Below are 21,809 nucleotides of genomic sequence, written 5' to 3' on the forward strand. Positions count from 1 at the left end.
AAAATTATATTTGTTAAATTTCTTTCCCTTTCTGAGGTACTGGGGCTTCCCCATGCCTTTGGTGATTCATAATTCTATCCCTGTCTCCTATGACAAGCCAATTTATTCTCCTAAAAGATTTGGACTTGATGGGTTTCCTGGCTGAACACTGTGGCTTCTTGTCTACTTTCTTCTTTAAGGCCCATTGAACATTGTTAATTTTCAGTCACATATATATGTATCTTAATTTTTTCAAAGTTTTTCTTTCGCTTCTGTGTATTACAGGAGAGGGGATTTTGGCATATGTTCAGTTCATTATCTTGACGCTGGCAAAGCTAAACTTTTAGAAAGGAAAATTGATACCAACCCTAATTGCCAACAATAGGGAATGGGATAGTATATGGCATATCCGTATAAAAGGACATTATGTAGATATTAAATTTTTATTTTACAAGGACATCAGGGGTAATGAGAAACTGCTCTCAATAGATTTTTAGTGATTCCACTTACTAAAACATATATGCTCTGTTGATACATGTTGCCATTAAAAATATAAATGTTTAAGATTATAGGTGATTTTTCTTTGTTGTAAATTTCTGTATTTTTCATATTTTCTATAATGAATATATTGTTACTTTTATAATGGGGAGGAGGAAGGAATAAATGTGACTTGAAAGGGAGCTAATTAGAAAATTATGTGATATATTAAACTTACCTAATTTAACCCAAAATCCTATTTTTGTAAAATAAATTGGGTGTATGTGTGTGTGTCTTAAGGAAAATCATAACTCTGACTTAGGTAGACTATGACTATATATGGTTTTGATAAAAATTCCACTGGCAACTTAACATGATCTGGGTTTTTTTGGTTTTTTTTTAATGATTTACCCTGAATGTAAACATACAGAATGAGGATTAAAATATAAACTATTAATTTGAAGTACTAGTAGAAAATAATTTTATTGAAAAAAAATAATTTATTGTGGTTTAAAATTAATAGTGACGTAATCATCATTTCTGTTATTACTGCTTTACTGAAAGTCTGTCATATACCATGTGACTATTTTCAGTTTTATGATATATAGTATATGAAATTTTTCTATATATATTTAGAAATCTGATGATTTGCTTTATAAATATTTTGTTTATTTGGGACATATTTAATAAATGCTAAGTCATCTAAGCACTACTTTAGGTGCCTGGGTTGTGTTACTGAACAAATAAAGGTATGGGTAGTCTGGTAGGAGTAACAGTCTTCTTCTAGCAGGATATCTTTTAGTCAGGAAAGCACCCATGTTCTTAGATTTGTTTGCATTTTTAAAACTATTTTACTGTAAAAACATTACAAACTAGGAGAAAAAACAATCTCCAGTACTAACCTACTTTTGTTTTATTAGATTGAGGAGCTTCAGCAGGCTTTAACAGTAAAACAAAATGAAGAGCATGACCGACAGAGGAGAATAAGTAATACCCGCAAAATGATAGAAGATCTGCAAAATGAACTGAAGACAGCAGAAAACTGTGAGAATCTTCAGCCGCAGATTGATGCAATTACAAATGATCTGAGACGAGTTCAAGATGAAAAGGCATTATGTGAAGGCGAGATAATTGATAAGCGAAGAGAGAAGGAAACTCTAGAGAAGGAGAAGAAGAGTAAGTGTTACTAAATTTATAGTGAAGGCATGTATGTAAGTTGGAGATATGTCTCTGTTGATGGGCCTTCTTGGAATCATGTCTCTTAATGTTCAGATTTCCTTGTTAAGGAAGCTCAGTTCAGTTCTTCATTTTAGTATTTTATTAACCTGTGTCTATTGTGATTATTTGCCACAAGGTGACCATTGTCTCATATCAGATTATGGCAGTTGATTCAATTCTTTCAAAATGCTTTGCTTTATTGTCTTTATAGATTCACTCATATTCTCTTATTTCTCAGGTCAAACAAGCTCTTCATTCTAGCCTTCATAACCTTCCATTAGCTTTGCTCCTTGAAGCCTGTCTAATTTCATCTTTGTTTTTATTTCCTATAGACCGTGTGGATGGATAGGTCTGTAACATTATTCAGATAGAGATCTTTTTTTCTTTTTAGGACTGTACCTATAGCATATTGAAGTTCTCAGGCTATGAGTCAAATTGGAGCTGCATCAGCGACCTACACCGCAGCTCTCAGCTCATAGCAACACCAGATCCTTAACACACTGAGCAAGGCCAGGGATCGAACCCGCATTGTTATGAGACTACATCAGGTTCTTTACTTGCTGAACCACAATGGGAACTCCCAGATAGAGGAGATCTTACATTATGTTTAGCAAAATACTAGGTGTATGGTTTAAAAGGGAAAAAAGAAAAAAAAAAAAAAAAGACAAAAAGGATAGCCCAACACCTTTCCAACTTCAGACCCACTCTCAAGAGTAAGTATACTTGGGAGTTCCCGTTGTGGCTCAGTGGTTAATGAATCTGACTAGTATCCATGAGGATGAGGTTCAATCCCTGGCCTCACTCAGTGGGTTAAGGATCCGGCATTGCCATGAGCTGTGGTGTAGGTCACAGACGTGACTTGGATCCTATGTTGCTGTGGCTATGACATAAGCTGGCAGCTACAGCTCCAATTTGATCCCTAGCCTGGGAACCTCCATATGCCTTGGGTGTGGCCCTTAAAAAAAAAAAAAAAGAGTAAGTATACTTGGAGTTCCCTGGTGGCACAGTAGGTTAAGAACCTAGCATTGTCACTGCCTTGGCTTAGGCCACTGCTGTGGCATAGGTTCAGTTGCTGGCGTGGGAATTTCTACATGCCATAGGCACAGCTGGAAATAAAAAAGATTAACACTTCTTAATTTCAATGATTTTTTAAATGCTATTTAATATATCTTCATGATATTTTTATTAAAATATTTTTATAAAAACATAAAATATTTTTGTTTTACCATGGCTTGATTAATCAACTTTAGATATTATCTTTTAATATTTTGCTACTTTAGATGTGGATTTCAACTCATAACATCTCCTCTACCTATTGTTATATTTCCTCATGGGATTATTTTATTAATATTAATAATCATCAACATTCATTAGTGTTGATTTATTGTAAGTAATATTCTTACATCTAAGCTAAAAATACTAGTACTCCTAGCCTTTCTTTTTACTTTCCTCCCTTACATTCTAAATTCTTTAATCTACTCTGGTTTTTAGAGTTTCAAGGCTGAAAACATTTTATTGAGAACCATAATTAGGTTTTATATGTTCTGTTTTGGTTTGATTCTAACAGCTAGAAATATTAAGTATTATTTATGTTATTATAGCAGTAAAACTTGCTCACAGCAGAAGCAAATAGTGCATTATGATCTAATTTCCTTTCATTGATAACTTTTATTAAAAGACTTTAATATGCTTTTGTTTAGAATCACCATTTGCTTTAGCATTTCCTTAAATTAGGAAAAAAATTATCAGCCGTTCTCCTGAGTTCTGGAGCTTTCCATCCTCCTCCTCCATCTGAACTGGTTGTTCCCAAGGTCTCCTATATGGCTTCATCTGGGATTTGTCTCACACTTTTTCTGTGTTGGATAAAGCTATTTCTGAATCATTTGTCTTTGTTTTTTTCTTATATTACTCCCTTGTTTTGTAAGAGTACATCTTCAGGTATCCTAAAAAAAGGTATTTGGGGATTAATTTGAGTCTTTGCATCCCTGAGACATCTTTATTATCTGTTTTTGATTTTGTTGTATATAAAAATCTAACTTGAAAATAATTTTTCCTCATTATTTTGTATGTGACCTCTTTGTTTTTGATGGCTTAAAGATCATCTTTTATCCCAGGTGTTTAGAAATTTAAGGATGATTTGTCTAGGGTAAATCTTTTTCACTGTGTTGGGTTCTTGTGGGTGGTGTTTGTAACTTAGATCCAAGATAATCTTTTGTATTATTAATAAATTATTTCACTAATTAAAGCTTTCAGAGAAATAATGCTTTGTTTTATTTTCCAAATTCAGGTGTGGATGATCATATTGTACGTTTTGACAATCTTATGAATCAAAAGGAAGATAAGCTGAGACAGAGATACCGTGATACATATGATGCTGTTTTATGGCTAAGAAGTAACAGAGACAAATTTAAGCAAAGAGTCTGTGAGCCTATAATGCTCACGGTAAGAAATTTGTTCATCTTGGTAGTGTCTGTTTGATTATTTTAACCATTGTAGGTTTTTGTTGTTTTAAGAATCTTAGCCTTATTAACACCCTGGTTTTCCATTATTAGACTAGAGGCATCTGGTGTACTGCTGAATCCACACATGAGCTTTTTAAAGGGCCCTTGATCAATAAACCTGTGAACTTTTCTTGATAGAAGTATGAAACTGATAGCTTATTGACCAAGAATCATGTATAAACTTGATTAGCTGGTTCCTTCTGGCAATTGCTATTCTTAGGTTATAACAGACAATATATTAAATGCTGCTGAAGGAGTAGAAAACTACTATAAATTATTTATAAATATAGTTGATATGGAATGGTTAACAGGATAAATAAGCATCTGCTATAAAAATAAGCATTCTCAGGACTCTGAGAATGAAACCAACAGTTCATTGATCTCGTAAACATTTGCTAGATCTTATTGATGAACATTGATCATCACGAATAGAGCAAGTTGTATGCAGTAAATCATTTAATGAAATGTGAGCATAGATTGACTAGGAAGATTTCCATCTAAAATACTTAAAATGTAGCCACAGCAATTAGACAAACAAAAGAAATCAAAGGCATCCATATAGGAAGAGAAGCGATCAAACTGTCACTGTATGCAGATGACATGATACTATACATAGAAAACCCTAAGGACTCAACCCCAAAACTCCTTGAACTGATTAATAAATTCAGCAAAGTGGCAGGATATAAGATTAACATTCAGAAGTCAGTTGCATTTCTGTATACCAGCAATGAAACATTAGAAAAGGAATACAAAAATACGATACCTTTTAAAATTGTACCTCACAAAATCAAATACCTTGGAATACACCTGACCAAAGAGGTAAAGGACCTATATGCTGAGAACTATAAAACTTTAATCAAAGAAATCAAAGAAGATGTAAAGAAATGGAAAGATATTCCATGTTCCTGGATTGGAAAAATCAATATTGTGAAAATGGCCGTCCTACCCAAAGCAATCTACACATTCAATGCAATCCCTATCAAATTACCCATGACATTTTTCACAGAACTAGAACAAACAATCCAAACATTTATATGGAACCACAAAAGACCCAGAATCGCCAAAGCAATCCTGAGAAACAAAAACCAAGCAGGAGGCATAACTCTCCCAGACTTCAAGCAATATTACAAAGCCACAGTCATCAAAACAGTGTGGTACTGGTATCAAAACAGACAGACAGACCAATGGAACAGAATAGAGAATCCGGAAATAAACCCTGACACCTATGGTCAATTCATCTTTGACAAGGGAGGCAAGAACATAAAATGGGAAAAGGAAAGTCTATTCAGCAAGCATTGCTGGGAAACCTGGACAGCTGCATGCAAAGCAATGAAACTAGAACACACCCTCACACCATGCACAAAAATAAACTCCAAATGGCTGAAAGACTTAAATATACGACAGGACACCATCAAACTCCTAGAAGAAAACGTAGGCAAAACACTCTCTGACATCAACATCATGAATATTTTCTCAGGTCAGTCTCCCAAAGCAATAGAAATTAGAGCAAAAATAAACCCATGGGACCTCATCAAACTGAAAAGCTTTTGCACAGCAAAGGAAACCCAAAAGAAAACAAAAAGACAACTTACAGAATGGGAGAAAACAGTTTCAAATGATGCAACTGACAAGGGCTTAATCTCTAGAATATATAAGCAACTTATACAACCCAACAGCAAAAAAACCAATCAATCAATGGAAAAATGGGCAAAAGACCTGAATAGACATTTCTCCAAAGAAGATATACAGATGGCCAACAAACACATGAAAAAATGCTCAACATCGCTGATTATAAGAGAAATGCAAATCAAAACTACCATGAGATACCACCTCACACCAGTCAGAATGGCCATCATTAATAAATCCACAAATAACAAGTGCTGGAGGGGGTGTGGAGAAAAGGGAACCCTCCTGCACTGCTGGTGGGAATGTAAACTGGTACAGCCACTATGGAGAACAGTTTTGAGATACCTTAGAAATCTATACATAGAACTTCCATATGACCCCGCAATCCCACTCTTGGGCATCTATCCAGACAAAGCTCTACTTAAAAGAGACACATGCACCCGCATGTTCATTGCAGCACTGTTTACAATAGCCAGGACGTGTAAACAACCCAAATGTCCATCGACAGATGACTGGATTCGGAAGAGGTGGTATATATACACAATGGAATACTACTCAGCCATAAAAAAGAATGGCATAATGCCATTTGCAGCAACATGGATGGAACTAGAGAATCTCATACTGAGTGAAATGAGCCAGAAAGACAAAGACAAATACCATATGATATCACTTATAACTGGAATCTAATATCCAGCACAAATGAACATCTCCTCAGAAAAGAAAATCATGGACTTGGAGAAGAGACTTGTGGTTGCCTGATGGGAGGGGGAGGGAGTGGGAGGGATCGGGAGCTTGGGCTTATCAGACACAACTTAGAATAGATTTACAAGGAGATCCTGCTGAATAGCACTGAGAACTGTGTCTAGATACTCATGTCGCAACAGAGAAAGGGTGGGGGAAAAAACTGTAACTGCAATGTATACATCTAAGGATAACCTGACCCCCTTGCTGTACAGTGGGAAAATAAAAAAAAAATAAATAAAATACTTAAAATGATAAGTTGGGCCATGCCACTAATATGTTATTTCTTCTTTGCCACTAATATGTTATTTATATATGTGTATATGTGTGTGTGTGTATAACATAAACTTAAAACCTACTCAAAAATGATATAAGAATTGTTTTTCTTAGCTAATTTTTTTTAACTTTAGAGAAGAATTCACCATAGACCCTTGGAGGTTTCACGAAAAGGTTATTTTCTGTAACTCCTGTTTATGTTATGCTTTATTCAAAATCATTTCATATAGTTATTTGTTTTTTTATTATATCTTATGTTAGCAATATTAGTATGCATAATACTGTATTCTCTTCTTGCTCAGGTATGTATTATTAGAACATTTTTGCCAGACCAAGAAGGGAATACCTATTTTGGATGCAGATGTTATTGTTTTGATTTATCTACTAAGGATTGAAAGAAAATATAAGAAAAAAAATATTGTGACTCTTAGTGTAATAAATTATAATGCAAGTGTAAATATCAACAGATTTTTATTAAAATGCCTACTTCAAAATAATACTTCTAAGCTTTATTAGATTTGTCTTCCTATTGTCACTTGATTTCCTGTTAATAGCTTATCACCAAGTCAGATAACTAGCTGGCATATATTTACCTTTTAAATTACATTTGAATCTTTAAGATAAAAGGAGATACTCTGTTATTTTACCCTTCCTAGAATATCCCATCTTTCCTGCCACCTCCTTCCAACTGAATCCCACCCATACACTTACCTGACTCTCTAAGGTCACTTAACTAGCCCTTCAAGATCTAGCTGAAATGCTGCCATCTCCGTAGGCAAATTAACAATATATAAACTTAAAATTTTAATCACGTTGTCAATTAGCAGTCTCTTCCCATGAGTTATGTCTAACAGTTCTAATCGAGAATTGCAAAGATTTATTTTACAGCTTCCCCTCACAATAGTGTATATAATAGCAGAATGATGAAGCGAAGAAGAGAATTTCCAAAGACATTCATTGGTTATTTAAATTACTCCATGTCCTTGTAATGGAATACTGCACAGGCATTTGAAATGTTGCCATAGGTCTCTATTTACTAATATAAAGGGACACTTACAATATGTTAATGAATTATTAAATAGATTAAAGATAGGATGTATAGAAAGATTTCATTTAAAGAAACTGTGAAACAAGAGTCTGCCATCAACCAACCACCATCTTGGAGTGCTGTACCTTCTATGTCTACCTGTCTGTCTGATTACTTTATGAAGTTGTGGCTTTGAAGAATTTTCCCTAGTATTTTCATCACCAGCCTCATGAGGAGAAAGAGCATGCTAAGAAGCTAATGAAGGTGCAGAACCAATAAGGTGACCAAATCTTCCTTCAGGATATCAGGAAACCAGACAATGAATGCAATGGAGTGTGTATTAGAGTTGCAAAAAATTTTGAATCAGACACCACTGGAAATGCACAAGCTGACCAATAACAAAAATGGCCCCAACTTGTGTGAAGGCTTTGAGATTCATTACCTAAATAAGCAGGTGAAATTCATCAAAGAATTAGATGACTGTATAACCAATTTACACAAGATGGGGACGCTAGGATCTGAAAGGACAGAATATGTCTGATAAGTGTGCCTGATGGAGAGTGATAATGAGACCTAAGTCCTAGTTGGCTTTTCCATAGCTATTTAAAAAAAAAAAAAAAGTGACTCCCTATGTTGATATTGGGTTACTTTACCCTTTCTATAAGTGGTAGCCAACACCCACTATATTTTTTTTCATTTGTACTATTACTTCCAACAAAGTACTTTCATACCAAAAAAAATGCGCAACAATAGACACTAAATATCTGTAGTGTTTATGTCTGGGTGATGGTATTTTACATGGCTTTTTTGTTTTGTTTGCATATCAGTTTTCCCATTTTTCTGCACTGATTGATATCCTGCACTTGAAAATAATATTGACCAATATTTGTGACAATCACTATACTAATTTTTTGTTCTGTTACTTATTTTAATCCACATTTAGTCCTATGAGATATCGACTGTTTTGCTATACCCATTTTATAGATGAAATAACTAATAAAGCTTTCAGAGATTTAATCTATCTCTCTAAAATTGCATAAATAATATTTGATAGACTTCTCTTATGGAGCTTTAGCATAGTTTGATATTCAGCATACATCTCTTCAACAATAAACACATTATATTCTTGAAATCATTTATTTTCTTTAACTTATTTAGTATCTTCCATAGATTGAGCCTCATATGCAGAAATGTCTAATTATTAGTATTTTTTAATATATAATTTTACTTTATACTCTAGTGGTACAAACCTAGGGTTTCTCTTGAAAACACTAATAATTATAATTAATCCATAGCAAGTTTTTTTCATTGGTTTCATAAAGTTTTGTTCAGGTCTTTGTGTTTTTGTACTAACCAGATATTGCCATGGATAGTATGAATTCCTCTTAAAGATTAAGAAGAAAAATATTAAAAGTTTAGGGACAGGAGTTCCCGTCGTGGCTCTATGGGTTATGGACCAAACATTGTCTCTGTGAGGGTTCAGGTTCTATCCCTGGCCTTAGTCAGTGGGCTAAGGATCCAGGGTTGCCACAGACTGTGGCGTAGGTCACAGATGAGGCTCACATCCAGCATTGCTGTGGTTTAGGCCCAGCTGCAGCTCTGATTCAACTCCTAGCCTAGAAACTTCCATATACCACAGCCAAAAAAAAAAGTTTAGGGACAGATGAGAACCGTTAATACTCAGGTTACAATCTAAGCTTATTTCAGATGTTTTCAGTAAGTTGACCAGAAAGGAACTTACTTCTGAGATAATGTCAAAATCAAATACATTAGGTGCTATTGAAGTCTTGGCTTTTGTTTTACTGTTTCGGATGTTTGGGGCAGTAAATTAATTAGATGTTTTAAAATGTTGATTCCAATACCAGACATAACTTTTGGTCTTCTTTTTTCTTGAGGATTAATCTAAATAAATCTAAGTTGAGTATAATTATGTTCTAGTAATCATTTTGGGTTTCAGGAAAATCAGCATATATTTTTGTTTTTTTAGATTAATATGAAAGATAATAAAAATGCCAAATACATTGAAAATCATATTTCATCGAATGACTTGAGAGCTTTTGTATTTGAAAGTCAAGAAGATATGGAGGTTTTCCTCAAAGAGGCAAGTACTAACTGATATAATACTTTAACTCACTTATCTTCCAGTAAATTTTTAACTTTAAACTAGAGCAAAAAATGATAATGATTAATTTTGCCATCAGTAACTCGTTTAAAATCAGGTCAAATTTGCTAATTTCTTTTGTGTCTTTGCCTTTATTGGGAATTGAATTTGTCTTATAAGAGAAAGAATAGCCCATAATTCCATCTGTAACAATTTGAAATTATCATCTAGAATTAATATGAAGAGTAGTTTTGTCACCTTGTTTTAAGAGAAAGAAACATAATGATGGGTCTTTGGTTCTGGACATTCTTTTTGGAAATATATTGGGATGAACTCATTTTTGTCCTTTGGAGCAAAAATCAATATAATGTTGCCTATTAAAATAATAAAAAAATCTTTAAAAAGAACAAGACTAGAAAAACACCATTGAATAAGAAGCTGGAAGCCAGCATGGCTTAGTTATGAGCATAGACTCTAGATAGGCTACCAGGATTTGAATTCTGGCTTTTCTTTCTTTTTTTTTTTTTTTGTCTTTTTTGCTATTTCTTGGGCCGCTCCCGTGGCATATGAAGGTTCCCAGGCTAGGGGTCAAATCGGAGCTGTAGCCGCCAGCCTACGCCAGAGCCACAGCAACGCGGGATCCGAGCCGCGTCTGCAACCTACACCACAGCTCACGGCAACGCCGGATCGTTAACCCACTGAGCAAGGGCAGGGACCGAACCCGCCACCTCATGGTTCCTAGTCGATTCGTTAACCACTGCGCCATGACGGGAACTCCATGAATTCTGGCTTTTCTGACCATTCAGGCAAGTTGACTAAATGTTTTATTTATTTCTTCACCTATAAAATGGAGATAATATTATCTACTTCAAAAGATGGTTGTGGAGATTAAATCATTTAATAAATGAAAATATTTAGAAGTGTTTATTATTATGTATTCTTATGTATGTATATCATATATATTAGTAGCTGTATATCTTGGTATTGTCAGTAAGATTTCTGTTTTCCCTTTGCATGTCCCTCTACTTCTTAAAAGGCCCCAAAAGGATGAGGTTTAGAATTTGTTTTGTTTAAACCTTTTCTAATAAGTCTAAGTGAGGACTGGAACCTGAATTAACTTGTGGTCCTCTGTTTCTCTGGCACACGAAGTGATCTGAAAGAGTGTTCATTACTTGCTTTGACTTTTATTGTATTGCCTTCCATCTGATTTGGGAGTTGGCAGGGAATGGTGTATAAGGTGACAGGATACAAAGGTTTGAATCTATAGAATTATAAAATAAATGGACTCGAAAAAAGTTAAACATTTATTTAAAACTACTTAAGCCTAGACAGTGAGTTGTTTTTTTCTTAATTGAAGTATTGTTGACTTAGCAGTGTTGTGTTAATTTCTGCTTTCCACCAAAGTGATTCAGTTACATGTACATATAACTTTAAAAAAAAATACTCTTTTCCATTTTGGTTTATCATAGGACATTGAATATAGTTCTCTGTTCTTTAGAGTGGAATCTTGTTGTTTATCTCCTCCATGTATAGTACCTTATATCTGCTAACCCCAACTTCCCACTATATCCCTCTCATATTCCCCACTCCTTGGTAACCGCAAGTCTGTTTTTGTTTATGAGTCTGTTTCTGTTCTGTAGATAGGTTCATTTGTACCATATTTTAGATTCCACATATAAGTGATAGCATATATTTGTCTTTCTCTTTCTGACTTGGTTTGATTAGTATGATAATCCCTAGATCCATCCATGTTGCTTTAGATTGCATTATTTCATTCTTTTTCATGGCTGAGTAATACTGCACTATGTTGAGTGTGTATATACATATATACACATGCATACATACACACCACATTTTCTTTATCCACTTATCTGTCAGTGGACATTTAGACTGTTTTCCAGTCTTGTCTATTTTGAATAGTACTGCTGTGCATGTATGTGTCCCTTTGAATTATATTTTTTTCTGGATATGTGCCCAGGAGTGGGATTACTGGATTATATGGCAACTCTGGATTATATGGTTTTGCTTTTGTTTTTTTTGTTTGTTGTTTTGTTTTGGTTTGTTTGCTTTTTAGGGCCCCACCCACAGCATATGGAGGTTCTTAGGCTAGGGGTCAAATCCGAGCTACAGGTTCTGGCCTATACCATAGCCACAACAACATGGGATCCAAACTATGTCTGTGACCTACACTGCAATGCCAGATCCTTAACCCACTGAGTGAGGCCAGGGATCAAACCTGCAACCTCATGGTTACTAGTCGGATTCGTTTCTACTGTGCCACAATGAGAACTCCTGTTTTGTTTTTTGAGGAACCGCTGTTATATATTCATAGAAGCTGCACCAGTTTTCATTCCCACCATAACTGTAGGAGGGTTCCCTTTTTCCTACACCACTTCCAACATTTGTAAAACAATAGATTTTTTTTAAACTTATTGAACCCTATACACTAGTATTATCGGTATACTGACCCATGGCCAATATTGTTTCATCTGTACCTCTACTCTTCTAGTGTTTTCTTAAAAAACTTATTTTGATATAACTTTAAACTTACCGAAAAGTTACAGAGTCATACATGTGACTCATATATCTTTTACCCAGATTTAGTAATTATTTACATTTTTCCTTGTTTGTTATTTCTCAATTGCAAAGTATAGTCAGTTTTGCTATAACCAGTATATTCCTAAAAATAACTGTACTATACAAAATTGTGCAATAGAGACCCCACAGGGCCTATGGGGGGAGCACAGTTTTACGCATTATTAAGAAATACATAAATATAATAAATGTGATGCTTTTTCATTTTTAAAGTATAGTTGACTTAGTTTCAGGAGTACAATATAATAAGGTATTTTTATAGATTACACACCATACAAAGTTTGCATAAAGTATTGACTATATTCCCTGTACTGTAACATACAACCCTGTGCCTTATTGAAAGATCTGAAGTTGGCTTGTGGAAGTAGGCATTGTAAGGGTGCTGAGACCAGCTCAGTGAGCCGGAGCAAAGGGCGGGCACTGCAAAGCGTAAGAAATGTTACATGGGAGTTCCCGTCGTGGCGCAGTGGTTAACGAATCCGACTAGGAACCATGAGGTTGCGGGTTCGGTCCCTGCCCTTGCTCAGTGGGTTAAGGATCCAGCGTTGCCGTGAGCTGTGGTGTAGGTTGCAGACGCGGCTCGGATCCCGCGTTGCTGTGGCTCTGGCGTAGGCCGGTGGCTACAGCTCCGATTCGACCCCTAGCCTGGGAACCTCCATATGCCGCAGGAGCGGCCCAAGAAATAGCAACAACAAGACAAAAAGACAAAAAAAAAAAAAAAAAAAGAAATGTTACATGGCGACACAGAAAGACATATAGACAGAGTAAAGTTAAAAATGGGACCAGGAGACTCAAGACCTCATGAGACAAGAACCTCGAAAGTCAATGCCTCATAGTATGTATTGTGCTCTCAGGAATGTGAAAAAATAGAAACCCCAAGGCCCTCTGCCTCCAGTCACAATGTATTTTAACCCTGACCTTTACTCTAACATTCTGTATCTAAAGGTCATTGATAAGGCTGGTGTCAGCTATCTATGCATATCATCTTGAGGAATAATCAGTGCTTGTTTCAAACAGTTTTCTGACTTGAGCTGACCCGGTTTTCCAAAGTCGACACCTTGTCCTCTCAGTTAATGCATGACTTGCTGAGCCAGTTCCCTCTAGCCCCTTACTTACAGTTTCCTTAGGGTTTAGAAAATACATCAGGAAGATTTCTCCCCACAGAAGGTTCTGTTTGTGAATCATATGGTAGGTAAAGCAATTGTAAAGCATGTGTTCGATACTGTATGGAAAGTTGTAACACCAGAGGTGGTTGAGTATGGCTTATAACTTATGTGTGAACTGAAGTAGCTGGTAAATATTTGAAATATTTGAAAAGAGGATGTGTGTATATTTGGGTTTTTTTTAATTTTTTTTTTTCCATTATAGCTGGTTTACAGTGCTGTCAATTTTCTACTGTACAGCAAGGTGAACCAGCACACATACATATATATATTCTTGCTTCTCACATTATCGTGCTCCATCATAAGTGACTGTGTCTGTGTATTTGTACACAAATTAGTCGTATTTCTATTCAGCTCCATTTATTTACATGAAATTTTTTGCATTCACCTATGTTTCTCATGGATGTAATTGCACGTCAACAAATGTGAGATGTACATAATGCTTAAAGTATCCCCAAATATATCAATTTCTTGAAATAAATGTATCTTCAAAACAAGCATTTTAGTGAAAATAACTTTTTCTCTTTGTAATTGTGTGTGGAGGTACATTGAGACTTTGAAAATACTGTTGCTCATGAAACTACCTAGTTTTCATAGGATTTTCTATGTAAAAAATCTTTATCTTTACAGATAGATCTTTTTACTTGTTCCTTTTCTTTTCTTCATGTTTTTGAAAATTGTTTTATGATAATTGGTTTACAGTGTTCTGTCAGTTTCTGTTGTACAGCAGTGACCTAGTTAGTTACACATATGTGTACATGCTTTTCCTCACATTATCCTCTATCATGTTCCATCACAAATAATCAGATATAGTTCCCTGTGCTATACAGCAGGATCTCATTGCTTACCCACTCCAAATGTCCAAATGCAGTAGTTTGCATCTACTAACCCCAAACTCCTAGTCCATCCCACTCCCTCCTCTTCCCCCTTGGCAATCACAAGTCTGTTCTCCATGTCCATGACTTTGTTTCTGTTCTATAGATAGGTTCATTTGTGCCATATTTTATTTATTTATTTATTTTTGTCTTTTGTCTTTTTAGGGCTGCAGCTGTGGCATATGGAGGTTCCCAGGTTAGGGGTCTAATCGGAGCTGTAGCCGCCAGCCTACACCACAGCCACAGCAACACGAGATCTGAGCCACATCTGTGACCTACACCACAGCTCACAGGAACGCCAGATCCTCAACCCACTGAGCAAGGCTGGGGATCGAATCCGCAACCTTATGGTTCCTAGTCGGATTCGATTCTGCGCCATGACGGGCAAATCCTGCGCCATGACGGGAACTCCACAATTGTACCATATTTTAGATGTCATATGTCATATGGTATTTGGCTTTCTCTTACTGATTTCACTTAGTATGAGAATCTCTAGTTCCATCCATGTTGCTGCAAATGGCATTATTTTGTTCTTTTTCGTGGCTGAGTTGTATTCATTTGGTATATGTAATCTTCTTAATCCATTCATCTGTCAATGGATTTAGGTTGTTTCCATGTCTTTGCTGTTGTGAACTGTGCTGCAGTGAACATAGGGGTGCATGTGTCTTTTTCGATGAAAGTTTTGTCTGGATATATGCCCAGGAGTGGGATTGCTAGATCATAAGGTAGGTCTATTTTTAGTTTTCTGAGGAACTGCCATACTGTTTTCCATAGTGGTTGTACCAATTTCCATTCTTACCAACAGTGTGGGAAGGTTCCCTTTTCTCCACACTCTCTCCAGCATTTGTTATTTGCAGACTTATTAATGATAGCCATTCTAACCAATGTGAAGTGGTACCTCAGTGTAGTTTGTATTTGCATTTCTCTAATAATTATTGATGCTGAGCATTTTTTCATGTGCCTATTGGCCATCTGTATGTCTTCTTTGGAGAAATGTCTATTCAGGTCTTCTGCCCATTTTTCAAGTGAGTTGTTTGCTCTTTTGTTGATGAGTTGTGTGGGTTGTTTGTATATTCTGGAGATTAAGTCCTTGTCATTTGCATTATTTGCAACTATATTCTACATTCCGTAGGTTGTCTTTTGGGATATTCGTAAGGTTTCCTTGGCCGTGCAAAAACTTTTGAGTGATTAGGTCCCATTGGTTTATTTTTATTTCTATTGCTTTGGAAGATTGATCTAATAAAACATTTGTACAGTTCATGTCAGAGAGAATGTTTTGCCTGTGTTCTTTTCCAGGAGTTGTATGTTATGTTTAAATCTTTAAGCCATTTTGAGTTTATTTTTGTGCATTGTGTGAGGGTGTGTTCTTGCTTCATGGATTTACATGCATCTATCCAGTTTTCCTAACACCACTTGCTGAAGAGACTTTTTCACCATTTTATATTCTTGCCTCCTCTGTTGAATATTAATTGAGCATAGGCATCAGGGTTTATTTCTGGGTTCTCTATTCTCTGTTCCATTGGTCTGTATGTCTGTTTTGGTACCAGTATCACACTGTTTTGATGACTGTGGCTTTGTAATACTGCTTGAAGTCTGGAAGAGTTATGCCTCCTGCTTGGTTTTTGTTCCTCAGGATTGGTTTGGAAATTCTGGGTCTTTTATGGTTCCGTATAGATTTTTGGATTGTTTGTCCTAGTTCTGTGAAGACTGTCACAGGCGGGAGTTCCTTGTTGTGGCGTGGCAGAAATGAACCCCACTAGGGACCATGAGGTTGCAGATTCAATCCCTGGCCTCACTCACTGCATTAAGTATTTGATGTTGCTGTGAGCTGTGGTGTAGGTTGCAGACATGGCTTAGATCTGGCATTGCTGTGGCTGTGGCATAGGCCAGCAGCTATAGTTCTGATTGGACCCCTAGCCTGGGAACCTCCATATGCTGCAAGTGTGGCCCTAAAAAGAAAAAAAAAATGTCATGTGTAATATAGGGATTGCATTAAATCTACACATTGCTTTGGGTAGTATGACCATTGTAACTATATAAATTCTTCCAACCCAGGAGCATGGAGTATCTTTCCATTTCTTTGAATCCTCTTTAATTTCCTTGATTAATGTTTTATAGTTCTCAGCATATAAATCTTTCACCTTCTTGGTCAGGTTTATTCCTAGTTATTTAATTTTGGGGAATACCATTTTAAAAGGTATTACATTTTTATATTCCCTTTCTAATATTTCATTTTAAGTATACAGAAATGCAACCAAATTTCGGAATGTTAATCTTATATCCTGCTACTTTGCTGAATTTGTTGATCAGTTCAAGTAGTTCATGTGGAGTCCTTAGGGTTTTCTATATATAGTATCATGTCATCTGCCTAGAGTAACAATTTTGCCTCTTCCAATTTGGATACTTATTTTTTTGTCTGATTGTTGTGGCTAGGACTTTCAGTGGTCTGTTGAATAAAAGTGGTGAGAGTAGGCATCCTTGTCTTGTTCTAGATTTTAGCAGGAAGGATTTCAGCTTTTTCCCATTGAATATTATATTGGCTGTGGGTTTGTCATAAAATGGCTTTGATTATGTTAAAGTATTTTCCCTGTATACCCACTTAGGTAAGAGTTTTTGTCATGAATGGATGTTGGATTTTGTCAAATGCTTTTTCCTGCATCAATTGAAATAATCATGTGGTTTTTGACTTTTCTTTTGTTCATGTAGTGTATGATGTTGATTGATTTGCTTATGTTTAACCATCCTTAGGATGAATCCCACTTGGTCATGGTGTATCTTTTTTATGTGTTGCTGGATTTGGTTGGCTAAAATTTTGTTGAGAATTTTTATGTCCCCATTCATCAAAGATACTGGCCTATAGTTTTCTTTTTTGGTAGTATATTTGTCTGGTTTTGGTATTAGGCTTCCTAGAATATCTTTGGGATTATTCCTTCTTCACCCTTTTGGAAATTTCAAGGAGGAAGAATGACTACAAGTTTTTGTATGTTTGGTAGAATTCGCCTGTAAAGCCATCTGGTCCTGGACTTTTATTTGTAGGGAATGTTTTTACTACATATTCAGTTTAATTTCTAGTGATCAGTCTGTTCAATTGATCTGTTTTTTTTTCTTGATTCAGTTTTGGTAGGCTGTACGTCTCTAGAAAGTTGTCTATTTCTTCTGGTTTGTCAGATTTGTTGGCATATAATTGTTCATAGTATTCCTTAGGGTTTTTTGTATTTCTGCAGTATCTGTTGAGATTTCTCCTTTTTCACTTCTTTTTTTGTTTACTTGCATTCTTTCTTCTTGGTTAGTCTGGCCAGAGGTTTGTCAGTTTTGTTTATCCTTTCAAAGAACCAGCTCTTAGTTTTATTGATTTTTTTTTTTCCTATTGTTTTTTGACTCTTTTTTATGGACTTCCTCTCTGATCTTTATGATTTCCTTCCTTCTGCTAACTTTAGGTTTTGTTTATTTTTTAAATCCTTTTAGCAGATAGTTTAAGTTCTTGATTTGAGATTTTTCTTTTTTGAGGAAGGCCTTCTTTGTTCCTTTTCAATCTTTAACCTCTGTATTTTGTGTTTCACTTCATTTTCTAGTAGCTATAAGGACAGTGTTGAAGAGAAGTGGTTGGATTAGGGTATCCCTACTTTTTCCCAGGCTTAGGGGAAAAGCACTCAGTATTCCACAGTTAAGTATTATGTCTGCTCTACACTTACCAACACTTTACCAGATTGAGGAAGTTTTCTTGTAAATTTAGTTTGCTGAGAATTTTGAGATGATAATCTGGCTTTTGTACTTTATTTTAATAATACAAAAATTAGATTGATGTAGCATTTAAAATTCAACCAATCTCACATTCCTGGGATAAACTCTAGTTGGTTGTGTATACTGTTTATATATTGCTGGATTCTGTTTACTAATATTTTGGTAAGAATTTTTGCATATGTGTTCATAAGAGATATTGTAATATTTTTGTCAGGATTTGTTATTAAGATTATATTGGAATCATAAAATGACTTGGGAAATGTCCCTTCCTCTGTTCTGAAAGAGTTTTGGTATTACTGTTTCCTTATCTATTTGACAGAATTTATCAGTGAAAAGAATCAAAGAAGTGTATTGTACTCTTTGTGTAAAAACCCATAGCTACAATATCATTATCAGACTAAAAAATTTTCTTATAAGTATCACTAAATATCCAGTCAATGTTCAAATTTTTGATCATTCCATGAATGCCACTAGAAATATGGTAACTTTAAAAGTCATTTTGATTGATATATATGATAATTAAAGTAGTATTTTCCTTATACTCAGGTTCGTGACAATAAAAAATTAAGAGTAAATGCTGTTATTGCTCCTGAGAGTTCATATGCAGACAAAGTACCCTCAAGATCTTTGAATGAACTAAAGTAAGTCTTGAAAATATTATTACAACTAAGCTGTTCCTTTGAATATTAAATCATCATTTACCTATTTGTTATAGGCCATATTATTTTCTTTTAGGACCTCTACTTAAGTCTAAAATAAGGAAAAATCTAGGCCCAGTAATAGATCATAGTATTGTTAGTATATGACGGTGATTTTTCAAATCACTGGAACAATAATGGACTATCTAATAAAAGATACTAAAATAGTTGGTTAGTTAAGAAAGTAAAATAGGAGTTCCCGTTGTGGCGCAGTGGTTAACGAATCCGACTAGGAACCATGAGGTTGCGGGTTCGGTCCCTGCCCTTGCTCAGTGGGTTAACGATCTGGCGTTGCCGTGAGCTGTGGTGTAAGTTGCAGACGTGGCTCGGATCTGGCGTTGCTGTGGCTCTGGCGTAGGCTGGTGACTACAGCTCCGATTAGACCCCTAGCCTGGGAACTTTCATATGCTGCGGGAGCGGCCCAAGAAATAGCAAAAAGACAAAAAAAAAAAAAAAGAAAGTAAAATAAATCATCACTTCATAATGCAAAAATAATTTCCAAAAGAATTAAATAGAAAAACTGCAGTTATAAACCGCTATAAGTAAATAGTCTTAACTCTGTGGAAAAGCAATGACAGAACAAAGAGATTAATACTTTGTAATCATAAATACAAAAATATTAAATTTTTCTGATGAAATAAATCTGAATACTAATCACTTAATGTTAAGTAACTTCAAAATATACAAATGAAGGAGTTCCCATTTTTGCTCAGTGGTAAAAAATCTGACTAGTATCCATGAGGATGCAGTTTCAATCCCTGGCTTCACTCAGTGGGTTAAGGATCTGGCATTGCCATGAGCTGTGGTATAGGCCGCAGATGTGGCTCGGATCTGGTGTGGGTATGCTGTGGCTGTGGCTGGCAGCTGCAGCTGTGACTCAGCCCCTAGCCTGGGAACTTCCATATGCCATGAGTGCAGCCCTAAAAAGACAAAAAAAAAAAAAAAAAAAAAAAAAAACCACAAAGAAAAAAGACTTCCTGTACCATCTTTAAATAATTTATAATTTTCCTTATTATTTATGTGTCATTTGTAAACTAGCAGAGTTTTTAAGATGATATTTTGAGAAACCTAAGAGATTTTTTTCCTTTCAGACAATATGGATTTTTCTCTTATTTGCGAGAGTTATTTGATGCACCTGATCCTGTCATGAGTTACCTTTGTCGCCAGTATCACATTCATGAAGTTCCTGTAGGAACTGAAAGAACTAGAGAAATAATTGAACAGGTAAAAAAATTACTGAATCAGTATAAAAAATGTCATTTTGTTAAAACTTCCTAGCTTAAAGTCTAGGAAAAATTGTGAAAAATTTAATAAACATATCATGGTTTTTAACCATACAGAAATTATCTTGGTGTTTTACATTTTTAATATGACACAGGACAGTGAAAGTTGACTAACATTTAATGATGGGAGTGATGTGGAGCTACCAAGAGTAACTAGATACTTGATATTTGTATGGTAAATAAGGTTAAAACCTGAAAAGAGGCACTTGGCTTTCTTATCTGATTCTGCCTTGCTTAACAAACCTTTGTTCAAACAGTAGTAATTTAATCATTTAAATTATTAAATTTAATCATTTAGATTATTTTTCAGAAAGATTATACTTAAGGATAGTAGGCTGAGATAAAGAACTATTTTGATAAGCCCTCCCCTTAAAGCTTCCACTTAAGATTATCTCATAGATGAAAGACCACCCTTAATAGGATCTCATTTTCCTGGCTAATAGAGCTACATAAGCTCTAGGTACCTACATTCTGTTAATGCTGCTCGGAGTTTTCTCCTTGAAAGTAATCTCCAAGACTCCAAACCACGTTCATTGCTTTTATCATAGGCAGAAAGAGGGAAGAAGTCACTCCTAGAACAGATTTTTCCATAACACCAAAAATTGCCATTTTAAAAGTGCTGTATGCGTCTAGGACCCATTTGCAGACCTAACTGCTATTTAAAATACTGAATGTCTATGCGTTTTAAATTTTTAACAACTAGTCTTCAAGTATCCTTAGGATAGTCATTTGTAATTTGGGACCTCTGTATACTTCATTAACAGAAGATAGAAATGGAGGCTCATTATCAACCCATTTTGCAAAGACCAGCAAATTATTATTATGGTAAATTACCTGTGTCTTGGATTAAAAATTATATCATATTGGGGAAACCAAAAATAGCACTCTCCATGTGGGTGTACCTCTGTTCTGTCCTAATGGATAGCGTTTTAAAAAAGAGGACAAGACTATATCCATAGACCAAACCAATTTTTGTCATAACTTCAGGCTTAGGTAAGGCACTGTCTCCGAAGATTAAGGTAGTAGAAATTCTTTACTATTGTAGAAAAACTATAGAAACTTTGGTAGGGGCTTTCATAGCTTTACTTTGGGCAGAAGGATAGTATTGCACTTGGAAAATCCTTTCACTTTTTGAGTAGTACTTCAAGTTGAATTACTATGTACTTTGTACTTTTTAACATTTTAAGTCACCTAGAGAACTTCAACTGTAGAAAAATAACATTGTATACAATAAAGCAAAGTCAGACACCTAGTAAAGTCCTTGACTTTGTCTTGGCCATCTTTCAGAAGATGCAAACCTTCATTGAGGACATTTACTGTTTTAATGTTTCATGTCTACTGAATAATATTTCTTCCTTAATATAAAAATGCATTCTTTAGTGAATGTTTTGCTTTATTATCAGGTCTTAACATTTTAGATTCTCTAAATGATTATATTGTTTATAGAATTATTCTCTGGTTAATTTCTGAGACTCTGTGTTTAAATTGTCTGATGACCTCCTTAGCTT

The 21,809-nt window shown here is 35.2% G+C and overlaps 1 protein-coding gene across 3 annotated transcripts in view; it reads left to right on the forward strand.

Moving 5' to 3' along the window:
• SMC5 (structural maintenance of chromosomes 5) overlaps positions 1–21,809 on the forward strand; it is a 93,100-nt gene that overhangs the window by 46,838 nt on the left and 24,453 nt on the right. For all 3 annotated transcript variants that reach the window (XM_021064741.1, XM_021064744.1, XM_021064752.1), the window contains 5 exons: positions 1,377–1,632; positions 3,962–4,116; positions 9,833–9,946; positions 18,867–18,961; positions 20,110–20,242. In XM_021064741.1, coding sequence (XP_020920400.1) covers positions 1,377–1,632; positions 3,962–4,116; positions 9,833–9,946; positions 18,867–18,961; positions 20,110–20,242 — 753 coding nt within the window. The remainder of the gene's footprint in view (positions 1–1,376; positions 1,633–3,961; positions 4,117–9,832; positions 9,947–18,866; positions 18,962–20,109; positions 20,243–21,809) is intronic.

This window comes from Sus scrofa, chromosome 1 (assembly GCF_000003025.6).
Source record: "Sus scrofa isolate TJ Tabasco breed Duroc chromosome 1, Sscrofa11.1, whole genome shotgun sequence".
Lineage (NCBI taxonomy): Eukaryota > Metazoa > Chordata > Mammalia > Artiodactyla > Suidae > Sus > Sus scrofa.